This window comes from Schistocerca serialis, chromosome 9 (assembly GCF_023864345.2).
Source record: "Schistocerca serialis cubense isolate TAMUIC-IGC-003099 chromosome 9, iqSchSeri2.2, whole genome shotgun sequence".
Lineage (NCBI taxonomy): Eukaryota > Metazoa > Arthropoda > Insecta > Orthoptera > Acrididae > Schistocerca > Schistocerca serialis.
Window position 1 is genome coordinate 375,875,747 of NC_064646.1, and position 27,915 is coordinate 375,903,661.

Below are 27,915 nucleotides of genomic sequence, written 5' to 3' on the forward strand. Positions count from 1 at the left end.
CCTGGACTCGTTGCATTAAGGGATGACGGTGTACAGTACACAGAGGTTCTGAAGGGCACTGTGAGAGTCAGAGCAGGTGATGCAGTGTGTTGCCAGATGTACTGCATGACCTGATACAGAGAGAAGTGCTCTGCTGTAAAAGCTGAGCAGTGTTCATGAAACTGATACCATAAAACTTCGGTGCCAATGACAAAGACTCACCTGACACCAGTCAGTCCAAAAGTGTACACAAAGGTGCTATTGCAAAGTTCCATGTGAAAGTCGAGAAATTTACAGCGATAGATTGAGGCTGGAGTAGTGACCTTAAGAAGCGAATGAAGGCCAAGGTGAACATGGGCTGCTGCACGAAGCAAAGGTGATGAGTTCACACTCACTGTGAAAGTGGCAGGTAGCGTAAATTTAAGCTGCCAAAGTGAAAGCCTAAAGTGAACTCCAGGAGGTAACAGAGATGAGGCATGTGCCCCATACTAGCGATCAAAGGAGTCATTGAAGAAGGAGGCATAGGATGGGTGGACAGGCATGGTAGACAAACGGCACACATATCTGCTGAGGAGAAAATCACAGAGGCATGGTAGAGGTAGTTTGGTAGCTTCTGGTAGTGTAAAAGGCACCAGTAGCCAAACAGATGCCACAATGGTGAATAGCATTGTGACGGCATAAGAGGGATGGATGTGCAGATGCATAGTCGATCAGTTTTGAATGGACCAGGGACTGGTACAAACAGAGGAGGGTGGTCCGATCCTCCAGGAAGTAATGCTGAGAACGTGTAGGACAATGAGGGACCACGTGCAGCGGGTGGCTAGATAAGACATGTGGGAGGACCAAGAAAGTTTACAATCGAGTATGATCCCCAGGAATTTAGCAGTTTCAACGAACAGAAGAGCAACAAGCCCAAGATCTAAAGACAGTGGAAGAAACCAATTGCACCACCAGAAATTCATACAAACGGGATGCCAGTGGAAAAGCGAAAGCCATTGTCAGTTATCTATGAGTAAAGACGATTGAGACAATGCGGAGACGCCACTCAAGGAGACAAGTCTGTGGAGAACTGCAATATGTGGCAAAATCGTCAATGAAAAGGGAGCCGGCGATGCCCGGCAGGAGACAGGCCACAAGCGAGTTAATGGCAATAGCAAAGAGGATCACGCTCAGGAAAGAACCCTGAGGCACACCATTTCCTTTGATAAAGGTGTCCAACATGGCAAAGCCCACATGCACCTTCAAAACTCAGTCTTTTAAAGATTACTGTAGGAAATTAGGCATGTGGCCACAGAAGACCCACATGTAGAGTGCACAGAGGATACAAACTCCTCCACAAAACCATTCACAGCATGGACTGACAAAGTGACGAGATGGTCATCTGTAGGCGTGCTCAAAATCCACGTTGTGCAGTGGCTAGTAAATTGCAAGAGTTCAGCCACCATATTAGCTGGCCATGAATCATACATTCCACCATCTTGCAAACACAGATGGTGAGAGAAATGGACCGATGCCTAGAAGGAAGATGTTTGTCCTTGCCGGCTTTAGTACGGATATGACAGTGGCTTCGCACCACTGTCTAGGAAAAATGTCTGCTGCCCAGATGTGATTGTACATATGACGGAGAAAGTGCTTGCCCAAAAGAGAAAGGGTCTGCAACATCTGAATGTGAACGTCATCAGGCCCTCGGGCGGAGGATCCGGATCCACTGAGAGCATGATCTAGCTCCCTCATAGTAAAGGCAGCATCGTAGCACTCACGATTCTGAGAAGAGAATGGTATCACCCGAGTTTCCTCCACTCATTTCCAATGGAGGACGGCAGAGTTATAGTGGGTGGGGCTTGAAATCTCCACGGAATAGTGGCCCAAGGTGTTGGAGATAGCAGTAGGGTCCACTATGACATCTGATATGGTCAGGACACAAATTTGGGTATGGACTTTGGTCCCAGAGAGCCGTCTGAGGTTAGCCGGAAGAGGGAGTGGAACTGTTAAAAGAACTAGTAAATGAAATTCAGCAAGCTTTTTCGCTATCCCGAAGAATGCGATGATACTGTGCATGCAAATCTTTATAGCAAATGCAGTTTGCCATTGTAGGATTATGGTTAAAAATGCGGAGAGAACATCTCCGCGTGCGAATAGTGGTGTGGCTTGCATCAGTCCACCAAGGGACTGGGACAAGGTAAGGTAAAGAGGAAGTGCGAAGAATGTAATGTTCTGCAGTGTAAGGATAATGTATGTGAGATATTCTACCTGGTCTTCACAACTGGGGAAATGTTGTTCATCAAAGGTCGCCAAGGAGGAGTAAAGCCTCCAGTCAGCCTTAGAAAGTTGCCACTTTAGTGTGCATGTAGGTTGAGTATGAGTCAGGAAACTGATAGCACCTCGGAAATGGCCACTCAAGTATGTGTCAGAGAGAACAGACCACTCTAGACGATGGACAAGTTGGGCAGTGCAGAAGGAGAGGTCCGAATGGGAATAGGTGTTCGTGGTGTCTGGAAGGAATGTGGGTGCTCCTGTGTTAAGGTAGATGAGGTTAAGGTCACCCAAATGGACACCTCTGACAGGTTCTGGGAGAGCCCCATAGGGGATAGGGCGCATTAAAGTCACCAAGCAGCAAAAAGGGGTGAGGATTTGCCCAATAAGCTGGAGAAATCTGCCCTGGTGGCACCAAATGATGGGGGGAGCTAAACAGTACAAAATGAAATTGTGAAGCCAGGAAGGAAGGTGTGGACTGCAACAGGTTGAAGCAAGGTAGTCAGGGAGATGGTTTGACTATGAATGTAATCCAGGATGAGCAGCATGACTCTCCCATGAGATGGAATGCCTTGCTCGAAAGGGTGCGGGGTGGAGGGGGTGGGAGGAAGGTCAAAGTGGACTGGAAAGAAATGCAAGAGCTCAAAGCAGTCCTGAGGATGTAATTTTGTTTCCTGGAGGCAGAGAACAAATGGATGCTGTGATTCCAGGAGCAGCCGTATATCCTCTGTGGGATTGAAGGCCATGAACATTCCATTGAAGGCGAGTCGATGACAAGGAAAGGAGAGGAGGGAAAAAATGGAGGTGCCACCTTGATGGCTGCTGAGGTGGTGTGCACCAGCGACATGGAAGTTGGCCACGTGAGGGTATCACTTGACGTCGCCATTGAAGAGAATCACCGAGTCAGTGAAAGAGAAGACCGTTTGCCTTTGTTTGATTTCTTGGAGCCATTCTGGTTGGCAGGGGAAGACTCAGATGTTTGTTGGCTGGAAGGACATAAGAAGTCTTCATGGGACTATTTCTTGTGTCCTTTCCAGGCTGCCAGTTGTGTAGCAGGTGGCTCCACCCCATGAGGCAAAAGTTTGGTGGCTTGTTGACAGCTGGAGGAGGATAGGGGATACTACCATGACACTGGGCGATTTTACAACCACATGTCTGCATGGCAATGTCCTCCGTGAGCGAGCTGTAGCAAGAACAGTACTGGAAGTGCCAGATGGTAGAATGCAGGTTTTCCGACTAGCCAACAACTTGCGAGTAACCGTGTAAGGCATTTATTCCTTCATCTGGATCTCCTGGATGGTCCGCTCATCAAAATACATGGAACAATCTCGGGAAAAGATTGCACAATCGTCATTGCAATTGATACAATGGGGAGGAGGAGGCAGACAATCAAATGAGCGTCCCTACCACAGGTTACACATTTGGCCAAGTGTCAACAGCACATGCAAGTGTGGTGGTAACGATGACACTGGTAGCAGTGAATCGGGTTCGGAATGTGTGGTCTGACTGTGATAACTTCATAGCCCGCTTTAATCTTTGACGTTAGCACCACTATCAAAAGAGAGGGAAAGGGGGCTTGTGGGCACTAAATATGCATCTACCTTTTTCATCACCTGATGGACTGCAATGACACTCCGATCAGACCATTGAGCACGCTAGTGTAAATAACACCATGGGACGAATTCAGTGTTTGATGGTCCTTAACACGAACAGGGTAGCTGTGGAGGAGTGCAATCGCAAGCAGTTGTTGTGCTTTAGAATCAGAAATAGTCTCCAAAACCAAAGTGCCATTGCGTAAACAGGAACAGGATTTCACAAGGCACTGTGTCAACACCTTTCTGAGTAATGAATGGATTTACAGTGGCGAAGAACTGACCATCTTCAGTACGTGAAACCAGAAGGAACTGTGGTGCAGCTGGGAGGGTCTTTGAATTGTGAGCATCATTCCGTTTATGTTTAGTAGATGTTGACTGAAGAATACGATTGGCTCATTGCGAGAAAAATCCCCCATGATTGCCTGCATCTCCAATGGGGTTCTCTTTCCAACTGGAGGCCCCACCCCCACCTCCTCAGAGGGGGGCATATCCGTCTTAGGTGACTGATCAGATTTTTCACACCTCAGGTCACACCTCCTGAACACCTGACAGAGGGACAAATTGCCGATTTGCGTAAGTAGCTGCTCACGCAATCAGCTCTTCCTGGTCCTGGTCTGTACCAATGGGTACATGCGAACCATATCTGTTGACCTGGGGCTGGGAATTTTGTGTTACCCTGTCATCCATTACGTGTCAGACATGTGGACTGACCTTCAGGAGCATGCAGGTAGGAAGAAGAAAAAAAGAGGAACCTCAAATGCTGAAGCGGAGGAAGGATAGGAGAAGGGGAGTGAAGAAAGACAAAAAGGAACAAAAGACAGTGGAGAAACTGTTGTGATGTCGGCTACTGAAAATGCACAACACATTTGCAAAAACATCACAGACATGTTCTCCAAGGGAGGAGGAAAAAAAGGAAGGGGGATAGGCATGCAGCACAGAAAGGGATGAGGTGCTGCACAGGCTGGATCTTCATGATAGCCAAGCATGAATTCAATGAAGAGTGATGAGCCCTATAGGAACCATAGTGATTTACTGAATTTCTTTCAGGGAACAATTATTATTCTGTAATAAAATAATTGTTTCAACAAAACTACTTTATGTTCCTTTTACAATGTCTATGTAACTTTTATGTCACTTCTTCAAACTCATGAGTGAAGTGATGTTGAATGGTGCATCCCTGTACTATGGTAAGATACTGTCTCTTGTCATTCAAAGGGGCTGTGTAGCAAAATATTTTAAGCAGGTAATCAATTTCATCTTTGTATAATGAATGTCTGTGAAAGATACTTTTTTGTTAAAATAATAGAAATGTGTATCCTTCTTCAAGCCTCAGTAATGTAAGGTTTCATTGTTCCTGTAATTTGCATTTTTAGAAAAAAATGTTAAATGCACTTTTCCCTCTTTATTTGGGCAGCATAATATAAAACCTTACATTCCTGCACTAATGGTGTTTATTGTGTTAAATTCTTGGACTGTAAATTAGCTGGAAGTAGACAATTCAGTGAGGGCACACTTATCATTTTTTCCATTTCAACACTGGTGAATCGAGCCTGCAGTTGATGTTTATAGTGAAGTCTGATTGTGGTGATGATTGTTATATTTCTTTAAACTGAAAATTAAAAATAACCCAATTTTGCATCACAAAGCTCACTGCTTTCCAATGACATCTTGCCCTGCAGCCGACTATCGTATGAGAATCAAATCAAACTCATACGAGTAAAGAAATTTCTTACAGAATCATTTTATGCTAGAAGAGTGAAAAATCCAATACCTTCTTTCTAATTTTGTAAAGACATATGTTTTCTTTTTTTGCTGGCAAAGTGGTGTAGCATTTCTTCCATAATATTATACTCTCATACATAAATTTAAAATCACGAAAATCCGTACCTGAGGTAAAGGATCAAATACACAGTCCTTTAACCAAATGTATGTTGGTGGTAGCTGGATCATTCTGCAGTGTCACAAAAACAGATTTTCTGAACCTACTCAATAGTGTTTCACAAAAAAGATACCTTCTTCTCTTTATGGATTCCCAATAAGTCTATGGACAGTTTTCAAAATACTTGCACTGGTAACAAATCTATCAGCATGCCTTAAAATGGCTTCAATGTGTTCCTTTAATGTGACCTGGTGGGGCTCCCAAACACTACCAGTTCTCAAGAAGAGTCCCAAAACTTTTCTGTATGCAGTCTCCTTTATTGATGGGCTACCCTTTCGTAGAATTCTATCCATAAACCAAGTCCACCATTAACCTTCCTTACAACTGACTTTACGTGCTTGTTTCCTCTCATGTCACGTCCAGTTCTGTAGCAGATGAAAAGAAAAACAAATTTCCAGCAATTATAAAATATGATCCTCACATCAAAATGGACAAACCTTATGTTAAAGGAGCTGGACTATTAAAAGTAAATTCTGGACTGATGGAATGGAGGGTTGTGAAAAGCAAACAGGCCACATATCTCTTAATTAAAACTCTAAACATTTAAGCCAAAACAAAGTAGGTCCATCACGGAGTCTAGTGCAGCATCAGACATGCAGTGATTACGTGATGAGGGCACAAAACTGAGGGAAATTTAACTGTAACAGAGAGAGCGACTTCTGTATTTTTTATTGTGAATGCTAAGTGGAGACACTAGTAGTTATAGGTCAGAGTGTAATTGCTATAAATAATGGCTGTCACAAACAGCAATTTATTTCTTCAACAACAACTGATATACATACACATCAACATGTGTAATAACACAAATTTCTTAATTTTTTGCCTACTTAATATAATACACATTACAAATAGCTGCTTATCGGTACAAGTGATCCGCCTGGATATTTGCCGCAATTTCAGATTCCCACTTATCACCATTGTTCAACAGTTTTTCCTTGTTGTACAACAATTCCTCGTGAGTTTCTGTAGAGAACTCAAAATTTGGGCCCTGGAACATAAAGATACCATATTTTGATAATTTGGGCAGTAAAGAAACAAACTACAAAAGTCATGGAATAGCAATATGCTCATATACACACGATGATAGTATAGCTTACACAAGATATAAAAGAGTATGCATTGGCAGAACCGTCATTAGGTTTCCAATGTGATGGAAACTGACAGCCTTTGAATTGACAATGGTAGTTGGAACTGGATGCATGGGCAATTAAATTTCAGAAATTTTTAGGAAATTCAATATTCTGAGCTCCATAGTGTCAAGAGTGTGCCAAGAATATCAAATTTCAAGCACTACTTCTCACAGTAGTGATACAGTGGCTGACAGCCTTCACTTAATGACCTAGAGCAATGGAGTTCGCATAGAGTTGTCAATAATAACAGACAGGCAACACTGCATGGAATATCCATACAAATCAAGGTGTGATGTATAACTAACAAATCCATTAGGACATTACAGTGAAATATGGCATTAATGGGCAATGGCAGCAAATGACTGATGCAAATGCCTTTGCTAATGGCACGACATTGCCTGCAGAGCATCTCCTGGGCTCATAACCATACTGGTTGGACCCTAGACAGCTGGAAATCCATGGCCTGGTCAGATGAGTCCTGATTTTACTTGGTAAGAGCTGATGGCAGGGTTTGAATGTGGCGCAGATCCTACGAAGCCATGGATTTAAGTTGTCAACAAGGCACTGTGCAAGCTGGTGGTGGCTCAGAATTGGCATGGACTATGTTTATATAGGATGAACTGGATCCATTGATCCAACTGAACTGACTGTTGACTGGACATGGTTATGTTTGGTGCCGTTGAGGCCATTTGCATCCATTCATGGACTTCAAGTTCCCACGTGATGGAATTTTTACGGATGACAATGCACCATGTCTCTAGGCCACAATTGTTCGTGATTAATTTGAAGAACATTCTGTACAATTTGAATAATTTGGCCACCAAGGTGGCCCAACATGAATGCCATTGCACATAACTGAGGTCAGTTCATGCACAAAATTATGAATGGGCAACACTTTCACAATTATAGATGGCTATACAGGCAGATTGGCTACATACACTACTGGCCATTAAAATTGTTACACCACGAAGATGAAGTGCTACAGACACGAAATTTAACTGACAGGAAGAAGATGCTGTGATATGCAAATGATTAGCTTTTCAGAGCATTCACTCAAGGCTGGCGCTGGTGGCGACACCTACAACGTGCTGACATGAGGAAAGTTTCCAACCGATTTCTCATACACAAACAGCAATAGACCAGCGTTGCCTGGTGAAACGTTGTTGTGATGCCTCATGTAAGGAGGAGAAATGCGTACCATCATGTTTCCAACATTGATAAACATCGTATTGTAGCCTATCGCGATTACAGTTTATCGTATCGCAACACTGCTGCTTGCATTGGTCGAGATCCAATGACTGTTAGCAGAATATGGAATCTGTTGGTTCAGGAGGTAATACGGAACGCTATGCTGGATCCCAACGGCCTCGAATCACTAGCAGTCAAGATGACAGGCATCTTATCCGCATGACTGTAAAGGATCGTGCAGCCACGTCTCGATCCCTGAGTCAACAGATGGGGACTTTTGCAAGACAACAACCATCTGCACGAACAGTTCGACGATGTCTGCAGCAGCATAGACTATCAGCTCTGAGACCATGGCTGTGGTTACCCTTGACGCTGCATCACAGACAGGAGCGCCTGCGATGGTGTACTCAATGATGAACCTGGTTGCACGAATGGCAAAACGTCATTTTTTCGGATGAATCCAGGTTCTGTTTACAGCATCATGATGGTCGCATCCGTGTTTGGTGACATCGCGGTGAACGCACATTGGAAGCATGTATTCATCATCGCCATATTGGCGTATCACCCAGCTTGATGACATGGTTACATGTCTCCGTCACCTCTTGTTCGCATTGACAGCACTTTGAACAGTGGACGTTACATTTCAGATGTTTTACGACCCGTGGCTCTACCCTTCATTCAATCCCATTTCAGCAGGATAATGCACACAACAACATGTTGCAGGTCTTGTACGGGCCTTTCTGTATACAGAAAATGTTCGACTGCTGCCCTGGCCAGCATATTATTCAGATTTCTCACCAATTGAAAACGTTTGGTCAATGGTGGCCAAGCAGCTGGCTCGTCACAATACGCCACAATACGCCAGTCACTACTCTTGATGAACTGTGGTATTGTGTTGAAGCTGCATGGGCAGCTGTACCTGTACACACCATCCAAGCTCTGTTTGACTCAATGCCCAGGCGTATCAAGGCCGTTATTACGGCCAGAGGTGGTTGTTCTGGGTACTGATTTCTCAGGATCTATGCACCCAAATTGCGTGAAAATGTAATCATGTGTCAGTTCTAGCATAATATATTTGTCCGATGAATACCTTTTTATCATCTGCATTTCTTCTTGGTGTAGCAATTTTAATGGCCAGTAGTGTATTTTGCAGGGGACTTCCAACAACTTGTTGAGTCCACGTCACATCGAGCTGCTGTATTATGCTGGGCAAAACAAGGTTGGACACAATATTAAGAGGTATACCATGACTTGTCATCTCAGTGTAAAAGACAGTAAGGAATTAAGAAGAAACATAACCAAATTTTCTATAACAACTTGCAAAAAATTGATAATTATTACTGCTCCTCAGTTTACACAAAAATTAAAATAGAAAATTAGGTACTATAAAATACAATCATAACTGTTAGTGACAGAAACATATAAGCACATCATAGAAAGCTGATATCGGCTACTAGTAGCTCCATACAGGAGTTTGCAATGCAGCATCACACAACTGGGGGCTCCATGGTGATGCTGGCAATACCAAGAGAAGTGCACATGTGAAATCAGAAGACTACGTGGTCACTAGACAATAATAAACAACTAAATTTTTTAACATAACTGTTTCAGTATTTAGCATAAAATTCTAAAATAAACTATGTTGAAACCTGGAAAGTACATTTGTGATGCATTCTACAGCAGATGCATATTTGGAACTGACAGCACATGAGAAACTTCTCAGCATAAACATTCATCTTCAGAGATGGTTACAGCTTGGGCAAAAAATGGATATTCAGCTTTATTGGTGTTGTTTACATAGATAGATGGACAATTTAAATAGAACATGCAATAACAGGTAAAAGTGGCAATGGTAACAGACTATTAAGTAGGATGCTAACACTCATTTTTGCCTGAACAACATGCAAATGGTATCTTAGAGATTGTGGTATTCCTCATTTCTGCTTAAACTCAACAGACTAATGTGATTTTCATTTGCTACAAAATACGCCTACACAGTCTCAATGTTCAGGAATTTCCATTAGTTATTCTGACAACTTTAACAAAATGCACTGAAATTTTACAAATGATTCTAAAAGTTGTCACTTTTTTCCATTTATACATTTATTTATTTGGACATTTTAACCAAATAGGGGAAAATCTACAATGGAATAACAGCATGCAATTTTGTTATATGATGACATGATGGATACCGTGGCTGTTGATGGTGTTGGGGCAGCAACCAGCCACAAATTTACTTTCAGTTCCTTTATTCAAAGGGTACCGTTACCGGTTTCGAATCGTGATTCATCCTCAGATGATTTACACGCTTTACGACATGTGGTGTGTTTTTTTACAGATTGTCGTAAAATATTTTATATTTTAGGACAATTAATCTATAAAAAACACACCACATGTCATAAAGCGTGTAAATCGTCTGAGGATGAATCACGATTCGAAACCGGTAACGGTCATATGACAAAATTGCATGCTGTTATTCCATTGTAGATTTCCCCCTATTTGGTTAAAATGTCCAAATCTTTACCAGGAGGTAAAATTCAATCTTGCTTAATATTGCAAACACTCTCCCCCAATCTCTCTCACATTACCATTGTCATGCAACCTGATAATTGTTCTCACACTTTTCTTTAAAGATGGATGGATAACACAAGAGTGAAAGCTAAAATAATGGCGGTGGTAAATAGCTGATTGATCACTTCCAAAATGTAATGAACCAGGCACTCAGGTAACACATTAAAAAATCCTCTCTACTATTTTAAGTAATAAGTGGACATTTTATAGAATTTTAAAAGTAGCACCCCATTTGCCTCATTGTCAGCTTAAATACAAGTGAAATCTGCAGGTAAATCAGCTGCTGCTCTATAGTTGGAACATGAAATATAGTCAATCACAATGTGGTACACTGATCTGTACGCCATATGCATCACAAACTGGACAGTTCTCTCACCGGAGCAAGAAGCAATTCACCATAGGGCTGTGCTCTATGTGAAGAAGACTGAAAAGACCTCATCTCATCTGTGTGGCCAAAAATAGGTACCGTATTTACTCGAATATAAGCTGCACTTTTTTCTGGTTTTTCTAATCCAAAAAACCGCCTGCGGCTTAGAATCGAGTGCAAAGTACGCGTAAGTTCTGAAAAATGTTGGTAGGTGCCGCCACAACTAACTTCTGCCGTCGAATATATGTAGCGCTACACAGGCATGCTTTGCAGGCACAAGGAAATACTGGCGCCAAAACCTCTGCGTCAGTAAATAAATTTAAAAAAAGTGAAAGAAGAGCTTTTTTCTCCGCCCTGAGTTTTGACCACTGCATTTTCATTTTCAAACATTATCCAACAAAGTAAATACAAATTTCGTATTGTTCATCTTCGAATGTAGCAGCATTTCAATGTACTACGAAAATCCGACTGGCTAGACTGTTTGGGATGTTTGTCAATATGGGAAACTCTACGTTCTGAATTTTTTCCTACCTCTGAGAAGAGATGGTTGCTTATAGGAACTTATTAATTGTGAATCACATGCAGTATTCTCTTCACCATAAGAATAATATGAATATAATCATTTTGTCATGTATTCTTTCGTGTTTGCAGCTATCTCATTTAAATCCTGTCTGCCTAATAAACTACGAAACTAGGGTGAGACAACAGCAAATGCAGAAGAATAGACATATAATGTCATGTTTATATTTGTATTATTCTTATGCCTAATAGTGATACAATCAGAAATGAAGCACAGCAATTGATTATATTTTTAAATCTAAGATGACTAATTTATGTGCAGAATGTAATGTACTAAAGAGGCATCTGCAAAGATTTTCAAACAGAGAAAAATTTTCGTTAAACTCTCGTTCAGAACATCGTCTATCATACGCAGTCTATTATTTGGTTCTTGTTGATCATTATCAAAGAAAGCAGCAGTGTAAGTAACAACAAATAGCAGTCTCTTGCCATTGTTTCGCTAATGAGACGATTCCTCTTTTTTTAAAAAAATTGTAAGCGGCAGTACCGTGCACAAAAGCAAGCCATGCGGCGAGCGGCGACAGGCCGTAAACACTCACTATCAGAATGCGACAAACAATGCGTGACACAGTACAGTAATGCATCTTCAGCTTAGAGTGACGTAAACACCTATAACAAAGAGAACGTCACTTATCAGATCAAAGAAAAATAAGCAATCAATTCAAACCAGATGATGGACGTGAAAAAGGAAGGGTACCCGTATAAATACGGACGGAGTGCCTGACGCATAGCAATGGCTACCAGGTAAAGCTTAACTGCTAAGCTTACGACTCGAACCAAACTACTGTAGCTGTATCGTCATTCATTCGACCTAAATTGTGTCTCATATTATAATGGACCAACTTTGTTTCGATTTGGAGGTGCGGCCTAAAACTTCTCCCCCCTTGAATTTAGAGTCTCAAATTTCAGGTGCGGCTTAGATTCAAGTAAATACGGTATGTTGTGGCCATGTCTTTGACATTTCTTAGCTCAGCTTATTGTCTGTCACTTCCAGTCGTTCTTCTACGCATCCTTGCATGACTACCTCAAAAGTGTGGTGATAGTAAGTTGGGGACACCACACAGAACTACATAATTGACACTACACCTCTCCACGGTTGCTATATATGCTAATTTGCTTACCATATTCTCTTGTGCTCTGGTACACAGCAGAATGATACCTCCTTCCCCAGCCTTTATAGGCACTAAAGGACAACCTGAATATTCTGGATTACTGAATCTAGTGGGTACAAGTATTGCAGAGCAAGAAGGGCATTCAGGGAGTCTCAGTCTGAACACATCTAATCTGCATCAGTGCCCTCAAAATCATATATAATTCTTCACTTCACACAGTAAATACTTTAGGTAGTCAGATTTTGAAGATACGATCAGTGCAAACCAGAGCACTCAAGGGAGTTTCATTGCTTAGCCTCGCCTGTGTATATGATAATACAGTTGTGGTTCTTATTTAAAATTTCATAGAACATGTGCAGGAGTGCAGTCGCTCCTGCATCTCATTAAATTTAAAATTACCCTGTGCCTTTTCAGTAACCAGTGTGGTAATTGATTATCAAACTTCAATTTTTGAAGGTGTTTGCTGCACACCTAATTCTTTCATCCCATTCTTCACATGGTTTCTAAATGGGCTTAATGATCACTGACAATTTGTAAAAAAATTGTTCCATTATACAACGAGTAATGGTGTGGTAGGCTGGTACAACGACAATCTTACATGCCTCATGCACCACGAACTGCTACCAGCTAACAAGGGTAGCACCCAAGCCTCAGTACAAAAACTGGTTATAGGGTTAGTCCTGTAGACATGTGACCAGCCTGGTATCATGGTTGATAGCATCTATGATCTAGAGGTAAGTAGGTGTTGCTGGTCCACACATTATGTACCCATAATCTAGCCTTATCACATGACTACTTTATAAAACTGGGGCAGATGTATTCTGTCCTCTCCCCAACCTGTGGTTACAACACTAAGACAGTTCCGTGATTTCAGGGACCTTGCCTTTAGGTGTGGTAACCACAACAGTTTTGGAAACATTATGAAACCTGCAAGCCCCATTAAATCTTTAAGCTGTAGAATGGAGTCCCTCATTTACAAGGCAGGTAAACTAAAGATAAGAAGCCATTGATTAAAAGCAACTCACTGGGTTGGTAACTGCGCAATGAATGATGCGAAACGAAACCGACAAATGGTGAGCTGGTTGTCAGTAGTCAATTAGAATGCTTGTTAGTTTCCTATGATTTGCAGATGAATTTAGCTATTATTTTATTTTGTTAATTAGAATTTAATGTATCATCAGAATTTTCGGTAAAATCAGAAATAAAAACATAGAAGCAGTCATTGCAAAGATGAATATATATGCTACATATAAATCTATTGCAGCAATTATATTTTTTGTATTAAGATTTGTTAACTTAGCCAACTTGCATTGAAATTGTCTGTTTTCACTTTAATATAAGTCTTGAGCTAGCTACAGGTCAGTCTGTTGGTACATACAGTTTCATCGGCTTTGCCAACTCTCAACCAAATTGTCATATTCCAACGTAACCTCAGCTTTGAGCTTCACTTTAGGTCATTCTGACAGCCTGTCTACGTTTCTTCCAGTCACATTCGTTGGCTTCCCCGTAGCTAAATCGTCACATTCCAACCTAACCCCAGGCTTCACTACAAGTCAGTGTCACCATATTTAGTTTCCTTCCTGCTCTGTGTAAAAAACAAATTTGACCATTCACCTCCCATCACTCATCACACAGTTACCAACTGCAGCAAAAAGTGGAAGAGCCAGGTACACTGTAACACTCTCTCTAGTTACCCTAGAGCAAACTGCACAGATGTTCTCACTTAAACTGTGATATGCCATTCTGCTAGATAACATTCATTTCTTTGTAAATGCTTCAGTTGTGCAACACACAGAACCAGCGACTTTTTAAACGGAACTATCAAAACAATGCAGGCTTACAATGCATCTAGAATTCGTATGAGGGAGTTTATATCTGAACAAACCTCCACTATGGCATCAACAGGACAAGCTTCCTGGCAGAATCCACAATATATACATTTCGTCATGTCAATATCATAGCGTGTTGTTCGACGACTTCCATCTTCTCGTTCCTCTGCTTCAATAGTGATAGCCTTAAACATAAAATTTTATGTAAGGAATTATACAATAAATAACAATGTCTGCATAAGAGAAATATAAAAAACTAGCTCTCTCTCTCTCTCTCTCTCTCTCTCTCTCTCTCCCCCCCCCCCCCTCCCCATTGTTCTTACCTTAAACTGCAGCTCCACATTCATGGCTGCAACTGGGTCCTGAGCAAACTAGCAAATAAATTATTTAAGTTTCTTGTATAATTGAATCACCTATTACTGTAATTTGTAAAATGAACCTAATTAGAAATTCCTTATAAGTGAAAGCTGGGACTCACAACACAGACCTATACTTTTCAGCAGTAATGCTTCACTTATTATGACGCAAGAGTGTCTGCTGAAAGCTTCAGTTTGCAGGTCCTCCAAATACAGTCTGCTAATTGGGATTTCTGAGAGCCATGTTTTAAAATGAACAAATATTTTGGCCACTACAGAAAGTGGCCTTCATAATGATGTCATTTCATTTTTGATTTATTAAATTCTTCCAGTTCTTACATCACCTGACATGGGAATTATGAAATTTGTCATATGATTGGATTTGAGAATGAGGAGACAGTAGTCGAGGTTCTTTACAGGTTAAAATTATTCATTTACTACTGGCTGATATCGTTAACTCAGGACAAAGTTGCAGCCATGATGTGGAGCTGCAGTTTAAGGTAAGAATAATGGGGAGGTGGTGGTGTGGAGAGGGAGAGATAGAGGGGGGGGGGGGGAGCGCTAGATTGAATGTAGTTAACTGTAAATCAATTCGTATGATTTGTATGATATTTGTGATTATGATCTATTGTATCTATTGTATTTGTATGCATGTACGAAAATAACACTGGATATAATGTACTTTAAATGGTCAGCATGTTACCATACTTATAGTGAGAAGATGTTTTACAGTTATACTAATAACTAAATCTGAGTTGTTACTTACCGTACGGAAAAGTTGCGATTATGATCTACGGAACATGCAAATAAGTTTCCTGTTAATTATTATTAGGAAACTGAATAAAAAAACCATATATTCACAAGGAGTTTTTAGATCTCATCCAATTACAGGACACCACAATTGGACAAGCAAGTGAGAATTCAATCTGCCATGGTATTTATTAATTCCCACAGTATTGCAGCTATGACTGATGGATCAGTGACAGCAGGGTGTATCAAAAGAAAGCCAATTTTTTGTAAGAGTCTATAGATACAGATTGCACAAATCTTTTTGTTTTAAAAACATAAATGTCAATAACATGAGTTTGTCAGACTGAAACACTCAGGTTCCTCAACAGATTAACTTTGAGCCATATCTCACGGACAATGGTAGTATAGAAATGCTACACAACAAGTAGGAATTATGCCCAAATCATAGTAAAGTTCTAATCTCCCTTTAATTCTCCTGGTCAACTGTTAAACTGTTTGTCATTAGAAACAGAATTCAAAGACTGCTGCTAGGCATTTCTTTTTCTGCTTATAAAAATTGGTCCATTGCATTATGAATTTCTTACAGGTTTTAAGAATACAGCTTACTCATTCCACATCTACATACATACTACACAACATACATCTACATACATGCTACACAATGTATGGTGCATGATGGAGGGTACCTTGTATTGCTAATAGTCATTTCCTATCCTGTTCCACTTGCAAATAGAGTGAGAGAAAACAATGATTGTCATACTTACAAGCCCTAGCTTCTCATAAATTAAGGGACCTTACACAACAGATGCATTGGCAGCAGAGTAATTTTGCAGTCAGTTTCAAATGCAGACTGTTTAAATTTTCTCAATAGCTTTTCTTGAAAAGAATGTTGCTTTCCCTCTAGGAATTCCCATTTGAGTTCCTGAAGTACCTCTGTGATACCTATACAGTCGACCATTTGTCATCCCTACTATCTGTCTTATGTGCTCATTCTATCTCATGTTGCTTTGCAATGTCACACCTAGATATTTAATCAATCTGGCCGTTTCACCATACCAATGCTGTATTCTAACATTACAGGATTGCTTTTCCTACTCATCTGTATTAACTTACATTTTTCTACATTTAGAGCACGCTGCCATCATCATACCAAGTACAAATTTTGTCCAAATGAACTAGCATAATCCTATAGTCACTCAATCACATCTTCCTTTACACCTCAGCATCATCAGCAAACAGCCATAAATTGATGCTCACTCTGTCTGTTAGATAATTTATGAATATAAAGAATAAGACGGGTCATATCACACTTCCCTGGGGCACTTCTGCTGATACCCTTGTCCCTGATGAACACTAACAGTTGAGGACAACGTACTAGGTTCTATTACTTAAGAAGTGTTTGAGCTACTCATATATCTGGGAACTTATTCCGTATGCTCGTAACTTAATTAGCAGTCTGCAGGAGGACACTGTGTCAAATCGTTTTCTGAAATCTAGGAATATGGACTCTGCCTGTTGCCCTCCATCCATAGTTCACAGGACATCATGTGATGAAAGGTCAAGCTAAGTTTTGCACAAGCAGTGATTTTTAAATCTATGCTCACTGGTGGACAGAACTTTCTCCGTCCCAACGACCTTAATTATATTCAAACACAGCATATGTTCAAGGTTCTTTCTTTTACTTTTCTTAGATACAGGAATCACCTGCACTTTTTTCCAAACACTTTGGACTTGGTGTTGGGCGAGATTCGTAATAAATGTAAGCTGAATAAGAGACTAACGCCTTAAAGTGCTGTGTGTAAACCAAACTGGAATTTCATCCAGACCTGGCGATTTACTTATTTTCAAATTCTTTCATTTGTTTCTCTGCGTCAAGGATGCCTATTACTATGCCCTCCATATGGGACCCTGTGCGATAGTCAAATGACGGCATGATTGTATGATCCTTCTTTATGAATGATTCCCTAAATGTGGAATTTTGAACTACATTTTTCCTTTTGCTGTCCTCTACTGCCACACCAGATTGGTCTACGAGTGACTGGATAAGAGACTTCAACCCGCTTGGTGATTTTATGTAGGACCAGCATTTTCTCTGGTTCAGCAGGATCTTTTGCTAAGGTATGGCAGTGGTAATAGTTTTATTTTTTCTGCATCTTTCTACTACCTTTTACCTGTCATTATAGGCACATTCTGCTCTGAACCAGAAGTGCAATAGTCACTGCTTATTTAGCACTTTCTGAATTTTGTTATTAAAACAACAGTTAGTCTATTCCATCCCTTGCTCCCTTACTCGGATCACACTTTCCACAATGTGATTTACAATCAGTTTAAACTTTGTCCATAATTCCTCTATGTCTGTCATATTGGAATTAAATGATGTCCATTCATTGTCTGACTGGCACACCAACAACTGCTTATCAGATCATGTTGAATCACCCAGTAATTCTAGGACTTGTAACCCTCGTCTCAGATTTTCAAGAAATGTAAGACCTTCTGCAGGTTTTTTTTCTGAATTTTCAGCATAGTGATATTTTGACAATTTGGCTCTGTGAGAATGTACTTGCGAAGTGGTACTTCTCTACAGAAACACTCATAATAATTCAGACCTTTGAGGTGCTTTTGGTTTGAAATTTCTTCAGAAGATTAGAGGCATATAGTTAAGAGTCACACAACTATTCATGCAGTAAAATCACAAATAAAATTACAAAGCAATCCTAAAGTGTGATGTCTGTTCAAAAAATGGCAGAACATTCATGATTTCATGCCAATGGTGTATTGGAACGAAATGTAGTTGGCATCCCTGCACACACCTGTGTTTAGTATACAACTACTGGAAGTTTCGTTGTTGTATTTCTGTTAGTTATTATTCAGTGCTTTATTGAGTAGAATGTAGTGTAGCACAGTTGGTGAATTTCAAGATGGCAAAGTTAGAGGAGCAACTCGTCTGCATTAAGTTTTGCATAGAAACTTGAGAAAACCTTTGCAGAGACACACCAAATGATGCACAAAGCCTATGGTGATGAGTGCGTAAGCCACACTCGGTGTTATGAATGGTTCACAAGGTTTAAAAATAGCCAGATGGAAGTTGAAGATGGTGTTCATTCAGGACACCTTTCGACGTCTACTGATGATGCTCATGTCACATCAATGAAATTGTGTGTGCCAACTGAATGAAGACTGACTGTCCGAGAGATTGTAGAAGAATTTAACATTTCAGTTGGATCATGTCATGAAATCATGACACAGAATCTTGGAATGCACAGTGTTGCAACAAAGTTCATCCCGCAGCTCATGAGTAAAGGCCAGAAAGATCTTCTCCTTGCAGTATGTGAAGAGCTTTTGGGTCTCACAAATGAGTGAGATGTTCCTTAAGGGAATCATAACTGCTGATGAGATGTGGGTCTATGTTTATGCTGTTCATGGTTACGCGTATCCCGAGTAACTTATTACGGCATCCGAGGCTGTTTATAGCAATGATACCGACGCGACGCGACTCCCGGCACAGGTGGTGTGGTATTCAGCGTCTGGAGAGAGAGACCAAGGTTCAGCCTCCACAATGGGTCAGGAAAGGTCCTCCAACACCAACAAAAGCTCCTCAGATCAGGTCGAATGTGAAAGGCATGCTGATAGTATTCTTTAACTCTGAATGATTAGTTCATCATGAATTCGTGCCACAGGGACAAACTGTTAGTCGACGGGACTATCAGGATGTGTTGCAATGCCTGTAAGAAAATGTGAGAAGGAAATGGCCTGAAATGTGGTGAGCTAACTCGTGGCTCTTGGATCACATCGACGTGCCCACACATTTATCCCTGTTGGTATGTGACTATTGCACGAAAAGCAAAATTAGTGAGCCGTCTCATCCTTCGCGCTCTCCAGACCTGGCCCCTGCTGACTTTTTTTATTTCCAATGTTGACAACCCTATTGAAAGGACAATAATTTGCAACAATAAATGAGAGAAAAGAAAATTCGCAGATGGTGCTTCATCCAATGCAGCAACAAGTGAACCAATACTGCTTCCGGAAGTGGAAAAGGCATTGAGAGCAGTGTATCAATTGTGGAGGAGAGTATTTTGAAGGAGACCTTGCACAATAAGTAATAGACAAGTATAGAAAAAAATTTGTGGACAATGTTAGGGAATTTTCTGAACAGACCACCTGTGTCACTTTCCCATTTTGGGAAAAATTACAAACAAGTTGAAAAAAGCTTATATAGCATTTCTGCAAACTGCTGGGAAGCTAGTTTTACTCTTAAGTAATTCCCAAGATTGTAGACTTTCTAATAAAAAAAAAGTGTGTGTGTTTTTATGAATGGCCACACAAATAAATATGAAACCAAAATACTTTTTCCTGTGATGAAAAAAGGGTCATTCAAAGTAAGTTCACCCAGGCCTAATACCCACTTCCTCTGATGAAACGGTACTAAATTAGTATATTTAAATAATTATTATGGGCTGACAAATTAAATGTAAGTGTGAAAAATTTATTTCATTTTACTAATTATCCAGTAATTTCTGAAAGACTATAATGTATTGTGTTTATCTGTGCTGCTGAACCCATAGATAAGAAAATGTTCTCTGTGCCTGCAGGAGCTTGTTTTAAACCTGTACAGACATGGAAAGTATGCAAGAATCAGTCCATTTGACCTCAGTTGCTCTTTGTCCTCCTATGAGACTGTTCGTCTGCGATGCAACCATTTATCATTTTATTAGGTTGGCGCGTAAGTTTGTGGCATTTTTGTTTTGCATGTTGGTATTCTCATTGCTAAGGTTTATTTACTAACAGTAATTTTTCAATTGTAGTTCCCTATCGCTTCTTGAATTTTTGTATTGTTTTGCTGACTGGAGATAGTGAATGGAACTGTGGAAGCTAGAAAATGGAGTGCCAAGTGGAGAAACCTGAACATTTCTATCAGATTCTTTTGCCTGAGTTCAATAGTGGGGTGACGTAAGCAGAAGCAACCAGGAACTGCACCATTACAGTGATAATGCCATCTGATAGAGCATGGAAAGAAAATGGTTTTCTTGTTTTAAGGAGGATCATTTTGACGTTAGCAACTCCACATTCAGGAAGACCTTTGGGATTTGAAGAAGATTGTTCAAACACATTAATCCACAAAGATCCACATCAGTGGATCGCGATCTGGCAAATGTGATGATCTGGGATCATATACAATTGTGTGACATTTGCATGCAATGAGGAAGGTTCAAACATTGCATGTGTGGGTACTGCATGCTCTAAGCCAAAATCACAAAATTCAGTGGGTGGCCATTGTGCATCTCTGCCTGATCATCACCAACTGACTCTTGGACAACATGGAACATTCCTATCCTGCATCATTACTGGTGATGATAAATGACATCTTTATGCTAACACAAGAAAAAGAAAGGAATAGCTGAGCCCAAACAAAGCAGCAACTCCCCGCACAACGAACTGCACGCATCCACAAAAGATAATGTTATGCATCTGGTGGAATAGTGACGGTGTACTACAAATTGCTTCCCCCAGGTGTAACCATCATGGCTCACATTTACTGTCAACAACTGAGACATATTGAAGAGACAATCCAAAAATGATGACCAGGAAGATTGCATGAAGAGATGCTACTCCATGATAACACCTATCCGCATTCTACTAGACTGACGAAAATCACTATACAGCATTTGGGTTGGGTAGTCATTCCGCACCCACCTTATTCACAAGATCATCCACCCTCAGATTTTCACTTCTTCCACTCTCTATTTACCAACCTTCACAGTTTCCACAATGAAAATACACTCCAAGCACGGCACGATAGGTTCTTCACCTCAAAACCAAGTGATTTCTACAGACTGGAATTGAAAAGTTACCCCAGCATTGGCAGGTTGTTGTAAGCAGTGAAGGAGAATATATTATTAATGATTAAATTCTGTTATGTGTATTTGTTGTGTCTATTGAACTTATGGAAAAACACTACAAACTTACGCATCAACCCAATATTTGTAATGAAGTATGTTTTAAATGAAGTAGTGTTCTGATAATTACAATGGAAACTATGAATTCATGTAGTGTTGAACAATTACTTGAAAAACTATCATTTGACAAGCCACACCTCATAAAAACCCTTCAAAAATTTTCAGAGATGAGAAGACCAGAAAGAGTCGATATTCTATGGTCCAATACAAACTTCCCAGAAGATGATGAAACAACTACTAGACATGGATTCACAAATACTATTACTTACAAGTTTTTGAAAGCTATCAAAGAACTTGCTGTGATAATACCAAAATACAGACACACAATTAAAAAATCCTTGAGGTCTGTAAGCTTGGCTTTGTCTAATTAATGCAAGGGTAATCTATATACAACCAAGAAAAAAAAGACTCTACAACATATTGTAAGAAAAACTGAAATCACTGACGGAAATGAAAGCAATGCAGGTAACCTGGAGGCAACATTTCACGAGTCCGTACTAAAACATCAAAGCATGAGGACACAAATAAAACTTTGGATGATTTGACCTGTTCTCCCTTAAACATTCATTCCATTTCAAATCACAGCAAGACTTCACGTGGCAAACTGCAGCTAGAAAAAGTGAAGCATACTTTGGAAAAAAGTGTTCCCAGCATATATTGTAGGGTTGAAGTTTGTGACAGCAAGGAAGATAAAGCAGATGATGAAATTGAGAAAGCTGCAAGACTTTGATGCAATATTGTTAATGTAAGAAAGGTAGCAAAAGATAATCTGGGGGGGGGGGGGGGGAAATCAAGTTTTCACTTTACCTCCTTCCTCTCAATAAGTCATAACTCAACATTAATGAGTATGTAGACTGAAAACATAAATCAGTATTTTGTCAATTCCTAACTCAAAAGTAAATAAATGATTGCTGAAGAAGTTGTAAAGTTTGTAACCAATTTTTACCGAAATGATGAATATACTCAAATGATACCAGCAGCAAAAGACAAAGTTAGCACTTGGAAGAATATATATAGGTTTTTTTTGTTCACTAAGACCAAAGTGGTATATTTTAATTTTAGCTGGTACTTTGGGCCTGCAGTAATCAACAAAATGTAAAACTGCTTTTGGATGCAAAACTCTTTGAAAAGAACCAAAAGAAAAGTTATAAAATTCCTTGTATGTGACTCTGGAAACTGACATCATCCTCAAACATAGCATAAATTGTCCAAGTGTCAGAATTTTTGGAAGAAAAATTAGCGTAAGACCTGGCCACACACAATATGGTTTATAACCTTGAGCCGTGGGAGGCAGGCCGTGTCACTGCAATGTGTGCTGTTGCATTGTGTTGGTCACACAGAGGGCAATCTTGCCACTGTGGCAACTGGCCAGCCTTTGCACTAAGCACCAGTATGTCTCAAAACACAGGTTTGCTACGATGGTCAGTGCCTGCATATTGATGGGGAGGTGGTTGGTTGGGGGAAGGAATGTGGGATGGGTATTTAATTTGATAGTATTCACTTTTGGGATGTTTAGTTTGATACTGAATCATGCTTTATTTTTGGTTTTTGTTTAGTAGGCTACAGATATTTACGTACTGCAGCGTTTTTTTTAAGGGAAGTAAGTCATATAATGAAAATTCCTAGAAAGAACAACTTGTAAAGTAAGGTAAATGCAACCATTTACCTATAGCAGACTGGTGTGCATTGCATGCATATGCATTCACACACACACACACACACACACACACACACACACACACACACACAACCTGGGGTAATTACCCACTGAGGTGTCAAATGAGATTTTCTGAGGGGTAAAAACTAAATGATTTCATTCTGTTTCAGTCACAAAACTAAATTATCAAAAGATCATTATTATTATTACAGTTTTGTAAGATTCAAATAGTGATCACATAAGTTTACTAATAATTACTTTTTCTCAATTAGTAGCATTAACGCAGTGGAGGTTACAGGTTCCTCACATAGTCCACCCACTACATACATATGTTGCACTTTGTCCCGTATATTGCTAATGATAAAAGTGAAAAATAAATGTAACAATTGCAAAATGTCAAGAAAATGTCTACTCGAAGTGGTAGACAGTACCTGCAGTAGTCTAGAAATTGCTTCATCACACAGCAGAACGACACAGCAGTAACTACCTCACAGCTGCTATAGTGCCATACACAATATCAATATTATTACTGCTGCTATTAATGGCTGTGGTCAGACACAAAGCATTAACAGCCTAAAGTCCTCTAATTTCTGCCAGTTCAGAGGTAAGCAGTGCAGCAATCAAGTGATTTACTAACAGTATGTACAGTGCACACATTTTAGCTTGATTGATTTTAAATGCGGTTGCAGTGTGCAGGTGAAGCAATTGCAGCAATGGAGAGGAGTAATGCAGGGGAAATATGTTTTGTAACAAGTGTCTACCCTCACTGTGGATAGTTAGCTTTCTTATCTAAGGAAGAGTTGAGGGAAGCATTTACAATATACCAAGAATTCCTTTGTCATTCATTCTAAAATCCCCTCCACCACACGCACAAACACACACACACACACACACACACACACACACACACACACACACACTAAATACTTTGTCTTCCACCACTTTAAAAATAAAAGTGTTCCAAGAAGTCATTCATTCTACAGTTTAGTCAGGTGCTAAAGTCAGTGATGGGCATTGGGGGGGGGGGGGGGGGGGGGGCGAAGAAGAGGAGCAGGGTTATTACCTAATGTATGAGTGCAGTCAGGGGTAATGGTCTAAAGAAGGTTGGGAACCACTGTAATCTAACAGAAAGAGCACAAATTCACACATGCAACTACACTGCCATCCAAACACCCACTAGGATTCACAGTCACTGTAGTAGTGTGTTTCTGGGTGTGAATGTGTTTATGTTCTACTAGAAAAAAAAGCCACAGCTCAAAAGCTTCTCAACAATGTTTTCTGTTGCCGTACATGTATCAATGCACCCCACAGTCTGTTATGCAAGTGGTTGCCTTTTCCTTATTTCACGTATTGTTCTATCTAAAATGTAACCTATTAAGATGTGTTTATTTAGTATGTGAATTTTACTGTGAATGTACTGATGCATGTTTAGTGGGTATCGCGAATTTCACTTTAGCTATACACGTAAACTGAAGCCAATGATATCAAATGTACATTTACACTGGCGTGTTATTTGGATTCAGTGTGAATATGGTATTTTAGTAATTGTTTGGTATTGCTGTGTACTGAAGTCAGTTAAGTGCATGTAACTATGCCAGTCTTTTGTCATAACTGGTATGTTATCTTCCTAATATCTTCATTCATTTCACAATTGGCTGGCATTAATTTCATTTTAGCCATATAGATATGAAGTGAATCTATCATCAGTATTGTGTTCTCCAGTCCTCCCTGAGAATATTACTGCCCTGTAGTTAGCTCATACTCGTTATTTCAGTTTTGTTATAGAGGTTAAGCGAAATTAAGAATATCAAATCTATGATGTTCTTTGGAGGATTTATATAATGTGAGATTAAAGAATTTCTTAATTTATTTCAAATATGGAGGGAGTGCCCCCCCAAAACCTCAAAATTCCTGTTTATATCGTGTTAGGTACTATTGCTTTTTAGGTGCTTTAGGTCATATTTATTATGATAAAACTGCTACTAATGTGATTTCATTACCGTTGCACAAGTGACATGGCTGACATAGTCAAGTTGCTTATGCTTGCCTCTTTGATGATATCACAGGTTAAAGCCGAAGCCTGGAATTGAATGGTTCAGTATCCTACACATAGTGGTTTAATAAGGAAGGGTACAACTTCCTCTTCCCGACTTTCAATTTACAAACTATAGCCAGTTACAGATTACCTACAGTTTAGTGTGGATTCTGAAAGTTACAGAACTTACCGTTTGCCAGATGTAGGAGTTGGTAAATGTGCACTTATTGCGTCAGTGGCTTTTATGTTGCATGCTGCCATTCGTAACTGTTTGCACAGTGGAAAATTGACAACAGATGACTAAACAAGATGGAGGAACCAATGAGAAAACAGTGTTTGATAAATGATGTCATGACGTGGAATGTTACTGCTACCAGGATGATGTGCAAAACAGAATATTCCATAAAATTTAAACTGTACTCTTACATTCCTGCGTAACCACAACATTTGGTATAGGGACATTTCACAAATACTCAACAAACTTTTCAGAACGATACGCTAAAGATCAGTTGGTCATCACAGCCTGTCACATCTATTGGCTTTGCCACCTCACAACCAAACTATAACATCGAAATAAAAAACAATATGCCACAACATCCTGACATAGCCTAAGAAACATACAACACAGGAAATACATACATAAACCAGAAAGCAAATTCATAATCCACAACAGACACCTCGATAATCATCAATTTATGCTACATCGTAAACAAAAGTAATCAACTCTTATCTTCTGCCAAAACAAGTCATTAGCTTCAGCAATTCTCAGTGGCTATTGCATACTATCACCTGATTGGCTATGAATAATGGGAAGGAATTGCAAACTTTAGCACGCTATGGAAGAGCCACCGACAGAGTTAAGTGCACTTCAGCTGTAAAAGTCAACTTAAACACCACTGAGGCTAAGAAACTCTGAAAGGAAATAAAAAGTCTATGACAAATTTGCTAATGCAGCACAAGCTCTATCATAAAAAGGAGGAAGCATGCTGCTCTGCTGATTTCACCATCTATATGAAGTCCAATTGAACAATTGGATATCTTAAGGTGTTCTGTACTATAAACAACATCATCATCATGGCTGCAAGATGGAACAATATTGTTTACAACGGAAATCACCTTTTTAACATGTAATGACATATTGTACATGCAAACAAAGTTGACATTTGGCACAGTGGCTGATGGGAGTGACTGTAAAGGCATTTCCCTTTTACAGCTGCTCCCATCAGACAGCATACTGAGTGTCAACTATGTTTGCACATTTAATACCGTAATTCATATCTGGGAATACGTAAGATCCATAGAATATTATTATTTTCAGAGCTCCAAATGAATTGATTTATTACCCTTAATATCAGCTTCATGATAATCACATGTAAAGCAACCTTCTTTACAGTTTGTGAAGTTACACTTTCATGAATAGGTATTTCCTCCATGTCACTATTTGACAATGACTTCTGTGTGACAAATGTGAAGGGACTAACTTCCACAACTCATACTAAGTAAACAATCTGACCTAATAGTGTCTTACCAATGAATAACTACTTTTGGTTGTTAGTGATCTCCATTAATAAGATATAATGCAATGCAAAGTTAACTACGTTGTGTTCTGAAATAGTTGAAGTACAGGAGAACTTCATGGGTTAAAAAGTTACGATACTGCTCCAATGAAACACCATCTCCCGGAGGAAAAATTTAATAGTAAATCAGGTTATTTTTGCTTGTCAGTAATCCAAAAGTCTGAGGGGCATAGGAAGGTGAGAGTCTGTGTGTGCACTAGGCTAATTACGGCCTATGGAATTCTTTCTGATAATTACCTCACGATTCAGCAACCAATGAAACAAGTAAATAGTAAAAGTCTCACCTGTGCTGGGCAAATTGCCTCGCAGAGTTTACACGCTATACAGCGTTCTTCACCTGATGGATACCTCCGTAGGGCATGTTCACCGCGGAACCTCGGACTCAGTGGACCCTTCTCGAAAGGATAATTTATTGTCGCTGGCTCCTTAAATATATGTGCCAATGTTACGCCGGCCCCTGTCATGAGTGAGTTAAGTTTAGCACCTATCATGGCACAGAACCCACGAAGTTCATTCTAGTACAGTAAATTACCTCTGAAAAGTTCAGTCCAAAACATAGTCTGAGCTGCACGGTCTGTTATATCCTTGAATTCCATACTTTCTTCCTCTGCATTCACATATTTATAATTACTACGGGATGGGGTGACACAGGTTATGCCATATACACCTCTCAACAACCGACCTTGAATAGAAAAACATTGACTTTGTGACACGAATCTCTTCCATAAACTTTGATTTCGTTTATTTATCCATATGTATAACAGAAATATCACTACACTATGTAAATTCTTAAATTACCTGCTTTCCCCACTTCCCACAACTTCAACGCAGCCATATTTACCAGAGACTACTACTCAATGCACACAAGAAACCATGGTTATTCCTACCTCCATGCAAGAAACCATAGACCTTAGTGATCTATGCATAAAACCAGCGATCTCCACTATAGAGATCACTGCAAAAACCTATTCTGCCACAGTGTCACAGATGTAGCACTACACCACCACTGGCAGACTTGTGTTAAGATAAAATAAGATAAGATGT

At 39.9% G+C, this 27,915-nt stretch overlaps 1 protein-coding gene across 2 annotated transcripts; it reads right to left on the reverse strand.

Moving 5' to 3' along the window:
* Positions 1 to 6,481: 6,481 nt before the first annotated feature.
* Positions 6,482 to 27,806, reverse strand: LOC126419141 (NADH-ubiquinone oxidoreductase subunit 8). 2 transcript variants are annotated; one of them, XM_050086251.1, is made up of 6 exons: positions 27,670 to 27,806; positions 27,404 to 27,553; positions 27,156 to 27,328; positions 14,599 to 14,727; positions 9,175 to 9,289; positions 6,636 to 6,754 (listed from the first exon to the last, which is right to left on the reverse strand). In XM_050086251.1, the coding sequence occupies exons 1-5, from the start codon at positions 27,704 to 27,706 to the stop codon at positions 9,212 to 9,214; spliced, it is 567 nt and encodes a 188-aa protein (XP_049942208.1). In that variant the 5' UTR covers positions 27,707 to 27,806; the 3' UTR covers positions 6,636 to 6,754; positions 9,175 to 9,211. The 2 variants fall into 2 exon arrangements, with proteins under 2 accessions (XP_049942207.1, XP_049942208.1); XM_050086250.1 differs by lacking the exon at positions 9,175 to 9,289 and having other exon boundaries at positions 6,482 to 6,754.
* Between the last annotated feature and the right edge of the window lie 109 nt (positions 27,807 to 27,915).

Bases quoted from the DNA above. Each gene is read 5' to 3' on its own strand.
- LOC126419141 (XM_050086250.1), bottom strand. From the start codon at position 27,706: ATGGCTGCGTTGAAGTTGTGGGAAGTGGGGAAAGCAG. The intron at 27,554-27,669 runs GTAATTTAAGAA...TTTCTATTCAAG, and splicing joins GTGGGAAGTGGGGAAAGCAG to GTCGGTTGTTGAGAGGTGTA. The intron at 14,728-27,155 runs GTGAGACTTTTA...TTTATGTTTAAG, and splicing joins AGGCAATTTGCCCAGCACAG to GCTATCACTATTGAAGCAGA.